This window comes from Nylanderia fulva, unplaced genomic scaffold (genome assembly GCF_048542155.1).
Source record: "Nylanderia fulva isolate GAGA-0341 unplaced genomic scaffold, ASM4854215v1 Scaffold4, whole genome shotgun sequence".
NCBI lineage: Eukaryota > Metazoa > Arthropoda > Insecta > Hymenoptera > Formicidae > Nylanderia > Nylanderia fulva.
In genome coordinates, this window is record NW_028190476.1 from 1,208,829 (window position 1) to 1,228,031 (window position 19,203).

The 19,203-nt window shown below is 35.9% G+C and overlaps 1 protein-coding gene across 1 annotated transcript; it reads left to right on the forward strand.

Annotated features, from left to right (window-relative positions):
- The first annotated feature begins 270 nt into the window (after positions 1 to 270).
- Positions 271 to 3,572, forward strand: LOC146721876 (uncharacterized). The gene is made up of 2 exons (XM_085485885.1): positions 271 to 2,820; positions 3,484 to 3,572. The coding sequence occupies exons 1-2, from the start codon at positions 2,619 to 2,621 to the stop codon at positions 3,570 to 3,572; spliced, it is 291 nt and encodes a 96-aa protein (XP_085342011.1). The 5' UTR covers positions 271 to 2,618.
- Positions 3,573 to 19,203: the final 15,631 nt, after the last annotated feature.

The window sequence follows — 19,203 nt, forward strand, 5'->3', positions numbered from 1 at the left end:
TCTAATTCATTTCATCATTGATTATATATTTTATACACCGCTATTTTATCCTCTTATTTATCTCTGTCCTCCTTGTTCTACATACGTAGCTTGAAACGTGAAGTTCGGTATAAGAAAAATTTGGTTCCTCCGCCATAAATATTGCGCAGAGGTGGGAATCCCTCGCTATAGCTAGTGTAATCCGGGCGGGGTGGCGTTGGCGAGGGTTCCGGGGGCGCAACGGGGCTGCTCGGGGGCGAGTCAAGTTCCCGGATGCCATCTGGTGACGGTCGATGCAAGCAGGAGCCACTGGTGCCCCGCAAAGTGCATAACGCCGAAACGAAAGGAAGGCAGGAAGGAAGGAAGGTTTGAGCCCGGGACGAGGACGAGGACTCGACGAGCTCCTTCCTCGACGACGAGCCCAGGAGTCACGCAGTCACTCATCCTGCGCGCGATCAGCTCGCGATTTCCAACGAAAAAAAGTAACGTGCCTTGATTCCCGACGAGCTGCGAACCTCCGCTTCCATCATCGGTGAGCACGACGGACGATGACGTGAAACCACGAGGCGCTCGAATCATCCCTGAAAGCCTGTCGTGCTTTCCCGATGCTATCTTCAACAACATCCGAATGCGTCAACCTCGTCGATGATCGCACAAAGACCTAAACACTCGACCTCGGATACGGGAGAAAGCGTCTCAGGGGATGATATTTGTTGATCGTCGACGGGAATAACGCATTTCATCAACACCCTGAAGAATCCGAAGACGGGAAAATACCATCGATGATACCGGACGGAATATGCGAGGACAAGTGGTTCGCGGTGTGGACGTCCTTGGCAGTGTGGTGATCGATCGAGGATATCAGTGATCGACGAAATTGACGTGACGGCAGTTGTCAACGAGGGAGGAGCATCGCGACACGGATAGAGGAACGGCGGCGGTGGCGAGTTTTGTCGCGAGTGCTAAAGTATCTTATCGCGTGCGAGGCTGCTGCTCGGTGACAAGATATCGACCGTAGCCGCCGAATTAATCGTCGAAGGTCGCGAGCACCGTCTCGCTCCCTCATCGGATTCTTCGGCGATTCGATGCCCTTCGATCGATGATCCTCGTAAAGGACGAGCCGCTGACCGATCATGATCGGATATGGATCCTCGAGGGATACCGATCGCACGAGATCACGAGCGCCTTCGTTGAAGAGCTTCATCATTCGCCCGAATCGGAACCGAGCTATCCCGAACTACCCGTGATGACACAAATCAAACGATTCTAATAACGAGTTTTGTTGAAACGTTTCACATTTGCCACAGTCGTCATAACTAACCTGGCGATAAATACCAACTTGTAAAGAAGCTTGTTGAAGAAAAGAATGGGGAAAAAACGAAACTGTTCTCTCTCACGTATCTCCATCTTCAAATATTTCTCTCGTCGAAACTCGCAATAAAAATCAGTCGCTATTCTACATAACGCGCTTCGTTGACGCGACTTTATAAGAGCCGCAATCGTTAAAATCGATCGTTACAGTTGTTGTATCGTTAAAGAAACCGATTTCTGCGTGGGAATATAAAATTGTTATATATATGAATAATCAATCGTTCTCTCGAGGTAAACTATTGTTAAAGTTTTTCAGCGATAGTGTGTTTGCACTTCTTCATCTCTCCAGTCGGTCGTACAGATCGAACTCGCGCCGGGTCTAAGAACTTCGACCGCTACGCTCCCTCGCTGTTTCGAGGCTGCGCGTGAAGGAAACGCGTGGTTGAATCGAAGCGACCCTCTCCGAACGAGACCCACTGACCTATCGACTCGACAGGCTGCCATTCGAGGCCGCCCCAACTACCCCTGTTTCATACTTTCCTCCGTAATGTTTGTTGTCGTTCGTCTCCCTTCTTGAACCGAGTCTCGATTTCACCTGTCTTTGGATGCACAAAAAAGTCACTTTATTAATGAGGATGGAAATGACGATTTTCACTAGTGTACAGTGTTACTGAACAATCTTCCGGAAACAGTCTTTCTTAACCTTCTATCCCTATCCTTTAAAGTTGATCAATTGATTCGATCTCAAAGATGAAAAATCAAAACAAATGTTTGATCGCATTTGCCGAAGAATCGATCGAAGACGTATATATCGAGATCGAAATTCTCTCCGACATTGGCGCGTTGCATCGACATATTGTAAAAGCGTGATGCACCGATACGAGCCATCGATGACAATCTAAATGAACACAAAAAATAGAAGATCATTGCTAGCATAAATATCAATCAAACACGAGTGACAACGAAAAATTAAGAAGCGGCACGAAATATCGGGCGCTTTAAATAAAAAGGATCTTCCTTGAAATGTTCAAACAAGTTACAAAGAGATGAATCTAACAATTGCAAAGAGATGTAAATAAATCGACACTAATCTGCAATAAATATGCGAGTATCTATATATGGACAGAAATATATAATGGGATAGAAGCTCAAAGCACTTGGTATTTCTCGAGCAATATCGAAAGCGACTGACTATTTAAACAGTTCATTCATTTTCATCCTGTCGCTGGCCTTGACGCAACAACCACGACGCTGTCTTCAACAATTATCATACGTAGAGATGCCATAATTCGTATTTTTGCTGAAAGCAAACACATTCGCGCGAAAAAATGGCTGAAAGCGCTGCAAGTCCGGGCACTGCACACGTCGCTGCGAACAGTCCGCAGCAGCAGCAGCAAACACAGCAGCAACAAACACAGCAACCACAACAACAACAACAACCGCAACAACAACAACAACAACAACAACAAACGCAACAACCTCCGGATATAAGCAGTTCGCAGCTAACATCCCCGCCAATTACGGGAACAGGTATGAGAACGAATAGAGAAAATTGTTTGAAAGTTTCTTAAAGCTCGATGTTAACGTTTCGCTTTTGAATAAATAGTAAAAAATGAGGATGTTAGGCAATTTGAATTATCGAAATAATGATAGCAAATAAGCGCTAAAAAAGAGCGCTATATTGAAAATAGCGATAATTAAATATGCTGGTCCACATGATGCAAAAAATATATAATACACAGTTTGACATTTTGCGAAATAAGTGATTAATTAGATTATAACTAATTAGATATTTATTTTGCAGACGCAGTTATGCAATATGCAACCAATCACCAATTTGTTTGATTTCGAGATTTTTAGTGCAAATTGAGCCTGATACATTCATAAAAGTCTCGAAATTGAAAAAAAATTGATGGTTCGTTCCCTCAATAATTGCGTCTATTTAAGAATATAGATATGAAGCCTGTTTTAATATTTGTTAGTCATTTTGAACACACAAAAAATAATCTTATTTTTTAATGATAAATTGCATACGTAAATTATTTTATCGATTTGATAAGCACTCTCATGAAAAAAGAAAACAAATTTCTCAAAATTGCTCTTTCGCTATTGAACTATATGTCGATGAATCGTACCTAACATCTCACGAGAGAAATCACCTTAATCTTTCATTTTATTTGCATTTATTGTTAGCAGAAAATCATCTCGCGTTTCGCGATTTGTATTATAAAATCGATACCGTACGAGAATGGGCGGTCGGGTCCACGATCTCGCTCGCGTAACCGCGTAATCGCGTTGGCGTAACGCCGGACCATTACCAGCACGCGAATCGCACGACGAGACAGAACGGCTCTCGCGATGCGCCGGTACTTGTCCGGGTGACGAGGAACGACGACGGCGCGGCGTGGCGTCGGCGTCGGCGGCGATGACAGAGAAAGGAGCAGCGCGCAACAAGCGAGAAAGAGAGAGCTCGAGTCGCTTTAGCGGATCTGTCGGTCGAGTAACGGAACGCCGGCGAGTACCGCTAGCACCGGCTCTGACGCGGTTACCGGACAACCGTTACTTCGCCGATGCACGAGTAGTCCCCACGTGCCGCCGCCTCTCCCGTCATCCTCGTCACTGAGGCTCCCTCGCGACCTGACGAACACGAATGCGCCAAGTACGAAGGAAAGGTGAAACCCGGTGGGAAAATTCGACGTACTTACGCGAGAAAACGCTAAAATGCAATTTTCTTTATCTTATATATCGTCTAATTGTTATTACAGTTTTTGCTCTATGGCATTTTGGATTCTATATAGAAGTTCGTATAGCATAGATAATTGTAGAATATAAATGGACGAGAAGAAAAAATAGTCTTCTGCCGAAATTGACACAATTACAATAAAAATTTCTCTAACTTTATAAGATGCATTGAGCTTTCATACATATATATTACACACAAATTATTGAAAATTTTTACTTGTAAAAATAAATTAATATAGTATTGGAAAATATAATTATTGGTATTTTTGGAGAAGAATAAACCGATAATTGTTACGACAAGTTATTACAATAAACCAGAGAGAAAGAATAACACATTGAATTATTTCTATAAAATTATATTACATATTTTACATTCATTATATACAATATAACAAGTTGCTTTTTTGTCAAAATTGATTTTAGAGAAAGAAAACGAGAAAAAGATATATATTCTTACAAACGTATTTAACAAAACATAAAAAGATCTTTTTCTCGTTTTCCTCCTCTATAAAATTATTCTGACAAAAAAGCAACTTGTTATATTGCAATAAATGTAAAATATGCAATAATTTTATATTGAGAATCTGATTATGAGTGCAAACTATTGATTTATTTTATATTTAAAATTCTTATTAAAATATTATACCCAATGGTTTTCCATATTTTTCATCGATAATGATTAGTAAAAGATAGATAAATATCCATAAAAAACATGCTATTTTTCTCTTGTATAATATTCTTTCTGAGAGAGATATTAAATATATTACAAATTTAAATCACTAACGCACAGAGAGAATTTTCTCCTAGAATTTACCCTGAAAAAATCACGATAATCGTGTGACAATATGGTATTGAAAAAATTTTATGGAGGTTCTCTCTGATTAATATTTACCACAATAAAAATTATTAATATCTACCACAATAAAATATAAAATATGTTCGATTAATTTTAGTATATGTATATATTAATATTTTTTATTGTGATAAATATTAATCAGAGAAACTCATAAAATTTTTCCAATACCATATGGTCCCATGATCACCATAATTTTTAGAATGAATTCTAAGAGAAAATTCTCTCGGTGTATATATAAATATATATAATATATTATATATTAAAATCATTTAACATCTGGAAGAGAAAAATACTTCAGAATGCACATTCTCTGAAAACATTACAATGAAAAACATCATGCGAAATCACATTTAAAATGCTGACTAACTGAAATACGCATATGACTCAACGCAAATGAAATTTCCGGCTGTCAGATATTTGAAGATGATTAACACCTCCTTGACAATGTTATTCGAGACTTAAATTTATGATACTTACCGTTACGTTTTATGTTTAAAGATTGCCTAGCAGCATAATCTATAGGATGTTTATAAATAATGATCAGTCATAAGGTTGATATTAAAATATAAATGGCTACAAGAGAGAGATATTATAACATTACATCAATAATCGTCAATCTATAGTTCTTGCGTGACGTATTAGGAAAATACGTCAATAGGTAAAACATTGATTTTATATGACGTAGCAACGTGTCAATGCTCGGTAAATACGTAGATTGTAAAAGACATAGAGATAGTTCCACCAACGCATCATTTATTAATGGTAAATTGAATCTTTTCCTTTTCCATCTATTATAATCAGCATTATGATCCAGAAAAAGAGACAGATAGCCAGTTAAAAATCACAATCAATATTAATTCATGCTGAAGCGAATATGGCCAAATAATAACACGTGAGTGATCAGGAAGGAATACTTTAACGGTGTATAATTGTTATCCATCTGACATAATAATTATCCGAAGACCATCAACATGCAAAGAAACTTACCGTTCGTTTAATCAATAACCAGAAACTGTCAAACGCGGACAAATCTGGCATTCGATTAAAATAAGTGTCATCAATCGAGATCCGCGATCAGGAAAGATTACGTCGCGATCGCTCTTAAGACGATAATTATAATGATAGTTTATATCTGCGCGACGTTCGCCTAAAACATGTCGAGTTTAAAATATGTTGCACCGGTAGGGGCGTGAATACCGGTTATCCGGTATAAGTAATTTTTCTTGACAACGGTTATGACAAGATTTGCGCAACCAGGCGTTAAAAGCGCCGTTTTGATCGTGTCGCACGCGCGCGCGAGCATCGCGCAAAAATTATGCGTAACGGAAAAGACGAGCTGCAAGAAAACGTGATTGTGAGCGCGCGCTCGTGTCCCGCAGGTCTAGGGGTTAGGAGGTCAGGCTCCTTGTCGTTTTACCGTTCGTGTCCGGGAGAATTCCCCGGTGCATTCCCCGACGGTATCACTATTATCGTTATTATTATTGTTAGTCCTCGACTACGTTGAATCAACCAGCTCCGTTAATGTAACTGATTGCGGAAATAGTGCGATTTAAACTTGGTAGCAGCAATGCTCGACAAGTTCTTGTCATTATTTCTAGTTTCAATTACCGCCAATGTTATTAGTATTCTCGGAAGAACAGTCATTGTTCTCGATTTTGATTATTTTCAATCGTCAATTTTTCCGCACGTGCTCATTTCGAAATAATCCGAATTTTTCTTCTAATATGTATAATATGGAACATGTAGGAGTATTGGAAATCTTTAAAATTTTATTATATGCTATTCTCTGATATTTCTAGCAAAAAGGGAGCAACATTTAAAATAAACATTATCTAAGTTTATACCTTGTGAAAAGCGCGAAACGCTCCTTTTCTTTATTTTTTAGCAGAAAAAGAAAATATATATAGAGAGAATTTACCCTGAAAATCATGGTAAAATTTTATAAGAGTTTCTCTGATTAAATATTTACTATGTACATACATAGTAAAATTAATCGAACATATTTTATATCTTATTGTGAATATTAGTAGTTTTTATTGTGGTAAATATTAATCAGAGAAACTCTTATAAAATTCTTCCAATATCATATTGTTCCACGATTTTCATAATTAACTTCTAAGCAAAAATTTTCTCTGTGTATATATAATTAATTTTAAAAGTTTAAAAAAATTTTAAGTACACAAAAAAAAATATATTTCAGATAATCAAAATTAAAACTTTGATTTCAATTTTCTCAGAGAAAGAACACTTTATATCATAATTTTTCAGTTTTCAATTTCAGCACAAGTTTTTTATATCTAATAAATTATTAAATCAATCTCAATCCCTCGTATTTAAATTCTAACATAATAAAATTTGAACACAAGTCATAAAGTGAATTTTATTTCCTAAAGATTTATTTTAATTGAATACAGTCACGTGTATTAATCTACGCATATCGGTCTGTCGCAAAAGATTTATGTCGGTATATAATGAGCTTATCCGAAGCTTTATGCAGTAATACAGGTAGTATGTTCGACAGCGAAGCCCCGCATTGCGCAAATCGCATACGACCATGACGTGGTCTTGGCCTCTTCATTCGCGTAAAATTGCAATAGTGTTAACATCATTTTTTAGATACATTCGTGTAAAAGATGCATTATTTAGTACATCACAGTATAATCTCATATTTTCATTTAAATAACACTTTTGATTATAATTTCTTTTAAAAACTTGCAGTCAATACTATAACGTATGCAAAAATTCTTATGGTTCTTCAATATAATTCCACACATAAAAAAATGTAAATTTTTCATCTTTTCCAGTACAAAAAAAGCAAAAGCTCCCATATAATTAATTTTGCATTTCTTACCTTTCATCGAATATATGTATATATAGGTATGATAAAATTTAAATTCACGACAAAAATGTCTCAAATTTTAATTCCTATTTCTTACTTCAATTAATTCTAAATTTAACAATATATCCTTTTTTTGTTAATTTTATATTGCACCATAATATGCGTGAAAAAGACAAGTTTTTTGTAATTAATGCTTATTTGATCATTGGTTTTGTTAAGAAATTAAGAATTCTAGAATTGTGTAATTCATCAATTTCGTCCTTGTAATCAAATCTTTGAAAAATGGTCAAGAGAAGGGACTCACTTCCGGCAAATTGCGAGCGCGTGGTCCTTTTAATCCTCTCGCGGATGTCTCAAAGTCACCAACCAGATCATACATCCACCGCACCCCGCCGTGCTACGACGCTCCGCACTGCTCGTCCTTTTCTTCCTCTAGCGTTTGACATCTATCCCCCCACTTACGTGTACTCTCACGTGTTACGTGGCGCACGCGACGGCAGTAGGCCAAGGGTTCAATGACCGGCAGCCTTGCAAGGCCGGTCGCCTCGGCTTTGCTCGGCTCGGCTCGGCTCGATTCAACTCGACTTGATCGGCAGCGCTCAGACGGACTGATCACGTACTTACTGATTACTCGTAGTAGTATCGACCGCCGCGAATTTACCGTCAACTCTCGTCCTTACCGATCACAGCCGCAAGAAACCTGTAAAAAGACGCGGTAGAAACTTTATGAGAGAGAAACATTTTTATTGCATTATTGTATTAATTATATTTCATCTTTGAAATTTTACAACAATCTTTTTAATACACACTAAGAGATATTATATTATCATATTATTAAACCTCTAAACAAAAATAATGTATAAATAATATAATATATAATATATAATATATAAAAATAAATATAATAAAATAATAAATATTTCCGCGCATTCTTTTGACAATGCAAATTTTGCAAGAAACACAATAAGTAAAGCACTCTCGCAGGATGCATTCTATTCTGAAAAGATAAATATTTTTGCCACATATTTCGCACTGTGTGTACTCTCAATCAACCGTTAAGATAATAAGGCGAGAAGAGAAGAAAGAGAAAAGAGGTTACCCTTTTTTTTTCCGCCGACGAACATGGATCTCCCGACGAAGAGAAACGTAAGTGCTCGAACGGACACGTTCTCGCTCACCGATTCACACGGCAACCGCGAGTGCGTCGAATCGGAACGACGCAGCGTCGGTTGCGAGACGGAACTTCCGATTGCGACACGGCTTCTCGCCGACAATGATCGCGCGCGAGAGACGAGACTACGCGACGCGACGTGATTTCCCGCGATTTGCGGGAAATCGCGCTGCATTTGAACGCGCGCGTCGACTAATCGATTTTATCGGAGTAACGCGAAGGTTTCAGATGAAAATGAATGATGCACATTTTATTTAACAGCTAAAGCTTTGCAGAATCATAGATCGCTATATATTTTTAGATAAGTATTTGCTATTTTACACTTGAAACATTTTGAATTATATCGTGTTTTTTATTATATGTCGCGCTCGCGCCCGTTCGGGTGCTTTCGGAAGTCGTCGGCTCCGCGAGCCGGCGCTCTCGACTCTCGGCAGTTTCAAACGGCTCGGTAATGGTGCGCGTGTTTATAGTAATGCGCAAGCATTATTCGGTAAATTTTCAGTGAATATTGTTCATCGTTGTTCGATCGAACGTTACCAGTCGTACTTTTGATGCATTATACAACTCTGAGAAGAATCAATTCGAGTGCCCCTGCGCAATCAATCTAATTGTATTATAATTCGGTAATTGGCTCCTGCATATAACTTTTTTAGTATTTTTTCACATTATTTTAAGCTGTTTAAAAGTTCAATGACTTTTGTACAGTTTTCTCTAGCGTAAAAGCGATGTGAGGGGAAGCTAGAAATAATACACGTTACATTTAAATGTATAATAATTATCATACAAATAATATATATAATGAGAGAGAGAGAGAGAGAGAGAATTTGAGAGTGAGAAAGAGAGAGACAGACATACAAACAAAAATGAATTGATTATTACATTATTATATTTAACATTCTTTTTAATAAGAAAGCTATTATTTAAGCATAAAATTTATAAAACAAAAATAATGTGCAAAAATCTCAATAAATATTTCCAAGTATTTCTTTTGACAATGCAAACTTTTCATAAAACATTATAAGTAAAGCACTCACGCAAAATAAATTCTATATATTCTTTGAGAGATAAATATAATATAATAATTATTATAATATATATAATACATATATATCTATATATATTATAATATTATAAAATATATATAATATTATTCAAATCTCTAATAATTATCACACAAATAATATATAGAAATAAATAACAAATGTATTTTTATTTATATTTTTTAATTATCTTTTTTCCACTGAAATTTTAAGCAAACTTAATTTTTATAGAAAAGTAATTAAGTAATAATTAAACAATTTTTTAAATTAAACAATAAGCCTAATTTTTAATTCCTATTATATATTCTCTAATATTTGTTTCTTCTTTTTCAGGTAAGTCCATCCATCATTTACATTGCGTGTGTGCATATGTGAGCCACGTATCTGACGATTAATGAGCCCAGATTTTCCAGTGAGTACATTTATTAACAAATAATATAAGACAGCTTTCTACAAAGCAAATTTTCTTGATATTATTTTTATATACAATTTGTGTGATAAATTACATCGATAAATTTAAAAATCTATTAAGAGATATAGTTTAATGCAAAAAATAATATTGAAAATTTAAATTATTGATAAACAAATGCACATATAGCAAGTTAAATAATTTGCAAAATAGGAAAGCGCATTATTATACGATTTGTGGAAAGGATTAAACAAGATATTACTTATAGTAGAGAGGTAAGAAAGATATACATGCGAAAGTATAATCTATACATATTATACATACATACACATACATGGTGAATCAAAGTACACCCGACAACTTAGCCGGCGGCGTTTGAAAATAGATTGGAGAATGATAAAATGCAGCCATGTCGATGTGCTATTGAGTATTTGCGTAATAATTGTAGATAGATTTATGCGAGATGGGATCGCGTTGTGAAAACGATCGACTAGGGGATCGCGATGTAAAATGTGCCTTGGCAGAAATATCGGTTAATCGACTGTTCAAATCGTGCGATCTCAAAGTATCGATTCGACATTGACATGTAGTCACTTTCTACGCTTGTTACGCGCACTATTATTTTTGAAATGTTACGACGCAATCCCAAAAAGAAACGCGCTCTAAAAGAAATATTATGTGTTTATTCTATAATATATAAAGTAAATCTTAATTTAATTGATATTTTGTTACCATCTTTTTTTAACAAGAAGTGTCTTTAAAAATCATTCTAAAGCAATCTAAAATTCTTGTGTACTTTTATTAATTTTTTAAATATTTTACACACAGCGAATCTTAGAATTTACCCTAAAAATTATGATAATCATAGAATAATATTGAAAGAATTTTGTAAGAATATTTCTGATTAAATATTTGCCACAATAAAAAATATTAATATCTACCATAATAATAAATAAAGTATGTTTTAATTTTACTATGTGTATAGTAAAATTTACCATGTACATATTAATTTTTCTTATTGTGATAAATATTAATCAGAGAAATTCTTATAAAATTCTTTCAATACCATATTGTCCCACGATTACTATGATTTTTAGGATACAATTCTAAGAGAAAAGTCTGTTTGTGTAGTATTTTCTACTAAATTAATACATATTATTATTCGTTAATTTTTAATATTAAAAATTATGTAGTACACTACCCTTGAAGAGAAATGCAATTAGCGCAGGTGATTATAACAATATTTAATAAAGAAACGTGTGTGCTTCATAAGTAAAAATTAATTACAGGGGCGAACAAAAAATGATTGAAATTCTTAGATTATATCTTTTTGATTAGCTTGTGAGAGAATATACGCCCTACTTTTTTCGCAAATTATGCAATCTGTGAAGAGAGGGGCCTGACAAAAATGGACCCGGGAGCGGGTTACGATCGAGCTCCGACCTGGGCCCGGAAATGATTTTGGTGCCCCAGGCGGGGAAAGCTCGACTAGCTTGACAGACGTTTCTCTCCCTTTGCGTGCTCTCGCGCCTTCTTCGTAAGCCGGATTTGCGCTACCGAGATAGCCACCAGCTAAGCCCCGGGTGTACATCGATAGCGTAATGAAGGGCGATTGAAATGTCGCGCAATCCGAATATTTATTGCTGTGCATAGTAGACTACCGTTTATTTGAAAATCACGTTTACCACGAAGCTATTTCATGCCACGTAAACTGTATTGCCGGAAGCATGCAGCTGATCCAGATGCACCGTATGTATCTTTAAAATATGTATACTGTTTTTTTATTGGTATAAATTTGCTAAACATCTTATATCATGATATGGAAAAGTTTTCATAAATTTATCAATTCTATGTGACTGATGCCATAGAAGTGTTAGGATTTATAGACCTTTGATTTTCTCGATTACATACTCAATAGACTGCATAAGAAAATTCTGCTGAAATATATTTTTACTCATTTTTATAAATTCATAAATTCCTTATTACATGATAATCTATATTTCTTTTATTATAGTTTTTTAAAGAACGAATGACATATAAAACAAATAATATTGATAAAAATCTCTTACAACATTGAAAAAAAATTGATAAATTAATAAATATTTATTTCAATACTGCCTTATAAATAATTTATTTGAAACAAATAAATATTTATCTGTTTTGAAAAGAGTCTTTTTATATCAAATAAATATTTTTTCCTATCAAATCAATATTATTAGTTTCAAGTAAATAATTTATAAGGCAGTATTGAAATAAATATTTATTCGAATTCAATAAATTTTTCTCAGCGCATTGAGAGACAGATGGATTTCTTAATACGACTGATAACATATTCCATAGAACATATTGATTCTTAATCTCGAAAATCTTTGATTGCATAATCTTTTCAAATCTACTCGAATCTTTTTTTAATACGCCTCGTAGAATGCAAAGGGAGGTCGGTGAGATAAAGTTTCATACGCGTGTATCGCGAATACGTCGTTGACGTTTTAGCAACCGAGAGCGACTCGAAACGAAAGAGGAGGAGAAAGAGAGAAAGACCCAGATTTCATTTTCGTTGATGAGCTTGGCCTCGGTCCAGCCCGTCTAAATATATATCCCCTTTTTCTCCATCTTTCTCTCACCTTCTCCTTCTCATTTTCGTCAGAAACGTATCCTTCTCGAAACGCGAAACTAGCGAAGAAAGCTGAGAGTACTGCCGGGAATTATTCTAATCCTAAATAATTAAAATGCTGTTGAAACAAAGAATTAAAAAAATTAGGATAAATTAAATCTGTCTTAAAGCAGATTTTTATAAAAGATAAATAATAACGAGTCGCAGGCGTCAATTGATTTTAAATTACTAATACAAATGAGACTCAATTACAAATAAATATTATTACTAATTGAATGATTGCTGCTAGGTTTTTAGAAAATTTTTATTCAACTTTCTCGAAAGCGAGAGAAGCAAAATTGATGAAGGTTTGATTTCGAAAAACGGAAAGAATAGAAAATTACCGATATATAATTACTGTGACAAATCAGCTGTCGATTTCACCGGATATAGCGTATGCAAAAAATGCATGAAAAAAAGGTTTCAATATTCCGAATTCACTTTGCATCGAAAAAAGCAGGCGGACCCGTTTTGTCAATTCGTGCAACGGTATTCGGAGGGAGGGACCGCTTGTCAAACACCTCGTTGTCGTAACGTAATTTACGACGGAGTTCGCCGTTTGGAAATTTCACCTTACTACTTGTGCGCACGTTTACCACGCTGCGGGTCCCGCCGAAAGAGCGCAATGAACCCGAATGAGAAAGCAGCTCGTCCATGTTCAATTCGTGCGCGCCGATTTTGGCTGTAACATGTTCGCTATACGAAGCTGACTTGTCGCAGAAAATGGCTTCGAGACTTTCGACCTTGGGATACTCGTGCGCGAGTTCGATATGACGGCTTTTTCAACGAGCATGGTTACTGCGCTCCAATAATTCGCAAGTAGACGCGGAAAATATCTCGTGTAAATGCTGGTTCGCGCGAAACGGACTCGTGTTTTCTATAACTTTATATACGTGGCGTTCTGCCTCCGGTTTTATAAGTTTGATGGCAGCAAAAGCTTGATAGAGCTGAAGGAGACTGAATAATTTCGGGAACAACATATACCAATTTTGTTCTGCTGAATTTGAAGTTTGTGTTAACGTTAAATGCAAACTATCATTTATCACAACTTTCTACTTTTCAACGCAAGTTAAATTATTAGTTACAACGCAAAATAAGTTATGCTTGTTCGGTATCCATTAAATATATTACTTATTTTTATTCATATTTTCTTAAAAATATTGATTCTATTATTTTTTTTCATTTAACTTTTCCATTTATCGCTATATTAAAATCTGATGAAACATTTAATAGGCTTTGATAGCAAATCTTTAGCAACTTGCCTCAAATAAATGTGTCATATATATGTCATACACGTACAAGCACAAGACAAATGGCAATATTTATAAATGCTACACAGCTCGATTTGAATCGTATGCTGGAAAGTTTCCTTCGGCTCTATTTCAGCAGCATCGCGTCGCAAATTCGCAGTACTTTCACGGCGCGATTGCGCCATCGCATCGCGGTGATTTCGCGGCAAGGTTTTCGGCGGCGATTTACAACGACGGGAATGATGACGACAATGGCGTCGCAAAAAGTTGGCACGCAACAGCCGCGTCAGGCAACGCGAATCTAACGGTACATCCCTGCGCGCTTTCAGCTTGGTCTACCAACCTACTGTGCCTACCTATCTGCCTACCTACTTACCTACCTACATACCTATACACACGCTTCGTTCTTTGTGGTGCCTAGGCCCGCATCGATCGCACTTATATGTATAACGCGTACATGCCTATCGATCGCGCCGCCCCGAGTTGCCTCGCCTTGTCTTCTTCTCTCTCGCGTAGGGAAAAGGCGAAACAAAAAAAGCGCCTCGACCACCCCCGCCCTTTTCCATGTCGATCGCGATGAGGAACGCGAGATCCCACTACCCTCGTGTCACGTTGCGCGGTCGCATTATGTCGGTGTCGCAAAGACACCAAAGGGTTGCTATCCCGAGCGGAAAGTGAGTTATGTTGTAATATCTAGGCTGCTTTTAATGGAGAATATAAATTATTATTGATACGATGAAAAATCGAAAATCTTTAATGAATCAATTTTCTGATTTCAAGAGAAATCTCCTCGGTAATTGAACATATTATTTAAAGCGTAGAGCTTGATCAGTTTTCAGCGACGTCAATTGATCGTATATGAAAAAAAGAACGTAAGTACTTCTTATTTTAATTTTTAGATGCAAAATATTTCTTGCGCGCGGTTGATTAATACCTAGGAATTTAATAAATGTGTCCTCTTAACCAGCATCAAATAAAAGGGCAAGTTGAAAAAGAAATGACACATTCTTAGGAAAATTTACTAATTATATTACATGAAATAAATGATTAATATCTTTTCGTGTTATATCGATGGTGTATACAATATAATTTAAGCGCTGATAAATTTATTATATACGACACGCCTTTTTCTCTTTTAATTACAAAATTTTGCAGCAACAATTTATAGTAATTAAATCGAATTTTAATAAAAATGATATTAATGAGATTAATTCTTAATCAGTATATATGAATATAATAAGTACAAAGACAATAAATAATAATAATAATAATAATGATTAGCTCTCTGTCTTTCGAATCATTTAAAGAATTAACATTTTAAGAATTAATTACGTGTCAAATATTGAACAAAAACAATTTATAATAACGGGATTTCCTCTCGATAGATAAAAAATACTGATGAAACTCCCAATTCCGATTCCGAAACCGCAATGTCCTCAGCCGTTCGAGTCATAGCTCTTTTATGTCCGGTTTAAGCCACATGGGTCATTGACAGTGGATGCGCGTAAATAACTGTAGTTTGTCGTTTCCATCTCACAGACGAGATAACCGGTAGAGAATTACGTCACAATCTTCTATCAAACCCGCACGATTCCACGCCCATATGTTAAAACGGTGAAAATCGCATAATAACAGTAGTATCGCCCTGTTTTCATCATTGTACAATTATAAATTATCTTAATATATCATAATATATCAATATCTTAATATATCAATCTTAATATATCATAATATATCAACGTATTTCATGTAGTACATGATTGTACTATTATATTATATTGCATTATGTCATTCTTCGTTAACGTATTTATTTGCCACATTTTTGAGATTTTTTAATAAAAATCCAGCTTATGGGAAAATGACACAAGACAAGTTTTTCATATTTTGATGAATTCATATTCTATGTTAATGAATTAGAAAGCTATGTATTAACTGTAATTTTTATTACATATTTTTGTAATGAATATACAGACAAACGAGCATTCAGCTGAAAATAAATTGTGCAATCTCCTTATTTATTTCGCAAAATATTTTCCAAGATTAAACTTGTAGTTATATAATAATTTAATTTTCGATTTTTAATCATGTCAATCAAAAATAATTATAATAAATTAATATTAATAATTTTTGGGGAAAATGCGCGTAGCAATTTCAAACGACAATTAATAAAAGATTAGCTAATTTACCTAAAAAATATATAAATGTTTTAAAAATAGCTATTTAACTGGTGGCACATTTATATTTAAATAAATGTTGCTTTATATTTAAAGCTGTATTATTTGCGAGATTATATTTGTTACAGAAATATTTTCGAGCTTTGAAAAATTATATGCGGTTCCATTGAAATTTGAACAAGTTGAATTCGAACAATCGATAGTAGTTTCGATTTGCGCGCATAGCACCGGATGGGTTTTATATATCAGAATTTTAAGAATTCCGGTCTATTTTTTTCACTCGATAATGGGGAGGGTCAGATAATAGGGAACCTCTTCTCTTTCGTTCGGGCCGATCGATTCGATCGCGCTGCCGTCTTCCCACGTACCTGCGGAGAATCCGTCGTCTGGAATAATGCGCGAAACGACATAAGCTTGAGTGGGAGGGAGTGAACGACCTAACGGTGTGATATCGAGTGTCGGACGCTTTTATACGATCGAGAAAAAGTTCTATATGTGTATTTCGATTGCTGAGGGAAGATGAACTATTCCTCCAAAAAAAGCTACTTTGATCTTGCAAATGTCTTTTTTAATCGAGCTATTAAATAGACAGTTGTATAATAAGTATGATAAAATATAAATTTTAGGCACTTATATTTACGCAAAAAGTACAAGTACAAAATACGTGAATATTAAAAATAAGAAAAATAGGAAAATTGTTTACTAATTCAATTAGGAAGAAAAATAAATATAAGGAATAAAATATGTGAAAAGAAAAATGATACAAAGAAGAAATTCATATGTAAAAGGACTGAAGCAAGATCAAAGAAGATAAATTCTGTGTAGAACGGTGGCTAGAGAATTTATTTACTGCCATAGCGATCGTTAGGTTCCTTTGGGCCATTACGATCTACATTATCAATTTATGTCTCAAGAAACGTTTCGACTCTCGCTATTAGATTTCTACCATCTCTACGCCTCTTCTTTCATTTTACAAGCATATAATTCATTATATTATAGACGAATTCTAGTTGAAAAATATCCCGCTCTTTTGCCAAGTTTTCCAGCAAAATCCTTCTAATTACCATTAATTTTAATTAATTCACAATTAAATTTACTTAAATAATTAGAATCATTAATTTAATTTTCATTTTTTTATTATTACAACATATTATGAAATTATCCGAGCATTTCTCTCCACTGTGTGCTTTCCTTTTAAATAAATAACTTTTATTACGTTACTCTGTGTGTGATATAACATACGTCTCTTTCTCTCAATGAGATAACAATATAATATGTACTCAATATTGTAACATACGGTGAAAATCTACTCCGGGGAAGGAAGGAAAATAGTAAAAGGTAATCATTGCTCAAGAGACGAGAATACATTCGAGCATGCATAAATATGTGTCCGGCTATAATTTACGATCTTCATTCGCATAAATTACCGATGCTTTTTTGAAATTCTCATCAGCGCGTTTACGTTCCCGACAATCGAACATTAACTCGGATCGCTGTAAAAATCAAGATTAATCTTAACGACTGAGGTACGGACTGACAACGCCTTTCTGTTAAGCGAATAACACCTTGTCGCGGCGACAGCGGCATCCCTACCGATCGATCGCTTCTGAGATCGATCGTGGCGTGGCGAGTGCGTGCGCCATCCTGTAACCGGCCTCGCTGCTCATAGACAGAAAGTAAACGCTTTCACAGCTCCCTCCCTTTCCATCCCTTTGTCACGCATATGTGTTACATTTACGATGAAATCGTTCTTTATTATATTTATTAGCGCGCGACGAAGAGCTGACATAATCGGGACGCTGGAGTGAAAAAACTCGCTTTAAACGAGATCTAATTATTTTACGATTTTAGAGATTTGATTTCGAAAAGTTGTACGATTATATGTTTAATGCTCACCTCGAAAAATATTATCGCAATTAATACTTTAACGCGAATAAATGTTCCAAGTGCAAGAAAGATTTTGTAACTCTCGATGAATCGTTATTGCCAAAATTGTAATTGACACATGAATATGTAGAAATGTCTAAAATTCCAAAAAGTATTGGGTAGAAACTGTCACACAATCGCGAAAATAACATTACCAGCTAATGAAGTATAATATCCGAACGTGCAATTCCTCTAATAACCTTTTTTTCATGTGTCATCACATTACAACGATGTAACGTATAGCATATTGCATTTATACCAGAACTTTTCAAGCTGAAACCACTTCAAAAGCTCAATATATATATTTTTTTTTTTTTTTTTTTTTCACCAACATTCTATCGCACAGAATCACCCTTTGTAATCAGGATCATTAACATCGAAAGGGCTAACACCTCGCGATCGGAGCGTCATCCGCGTCCGTGCGGAAGATTCCGGAAAGTATCGAAGGGAGCATGGGCCGCAGCTAGACCTACCCCAACGTGATCCTGTTTACAGCAACCCTGCCCACCCTTTTCCTCTCGCACAGTCTCCTCGGTCTCGTAGACTTATCTGAAAACCCTCCGTTCCGCACTCACCCTTTTCGCCCCCGTCGCGAGAGTTTCCTTACACACGACGCGCCTTCTCTTCTTTCCTCCTCCTCCACATCCCTTCCACCCTTCCTCACGCCAGTCTCCCACTTTGTGCCCTGCGCGCTTAGCCCTCCTCACTATCGCGCTCGCACTTTCTTCCTTCGAGAGGGACAGAGTCTCTCTCTCTCTCTTCAACCAACCCGCAAAACGCGAGAGACAGACAGAGAGGGACATTGGCGAAGAGAGAGGGAGGGGAAGAAAGAGAGGGAGCGAGAGGGCAAACG

Excerpts from the sequence above, each read along its gene's own strand:
- LOC146721876 (XM_085485885.1), top strand. The coding sequence starts at position 2,619 with ATGGCTGAAAGCGCTGCAAGTCCGGGCACTGCACACGTCGCTGCGAAC. Across the intron at positions 2,821-3,483 it reads CCCGCCAATTACGGGAACAG|CAGAAAATCATCTCGCGTTT; the intron begins GTATGAGAACGA and ends ATTTATTGTTAG.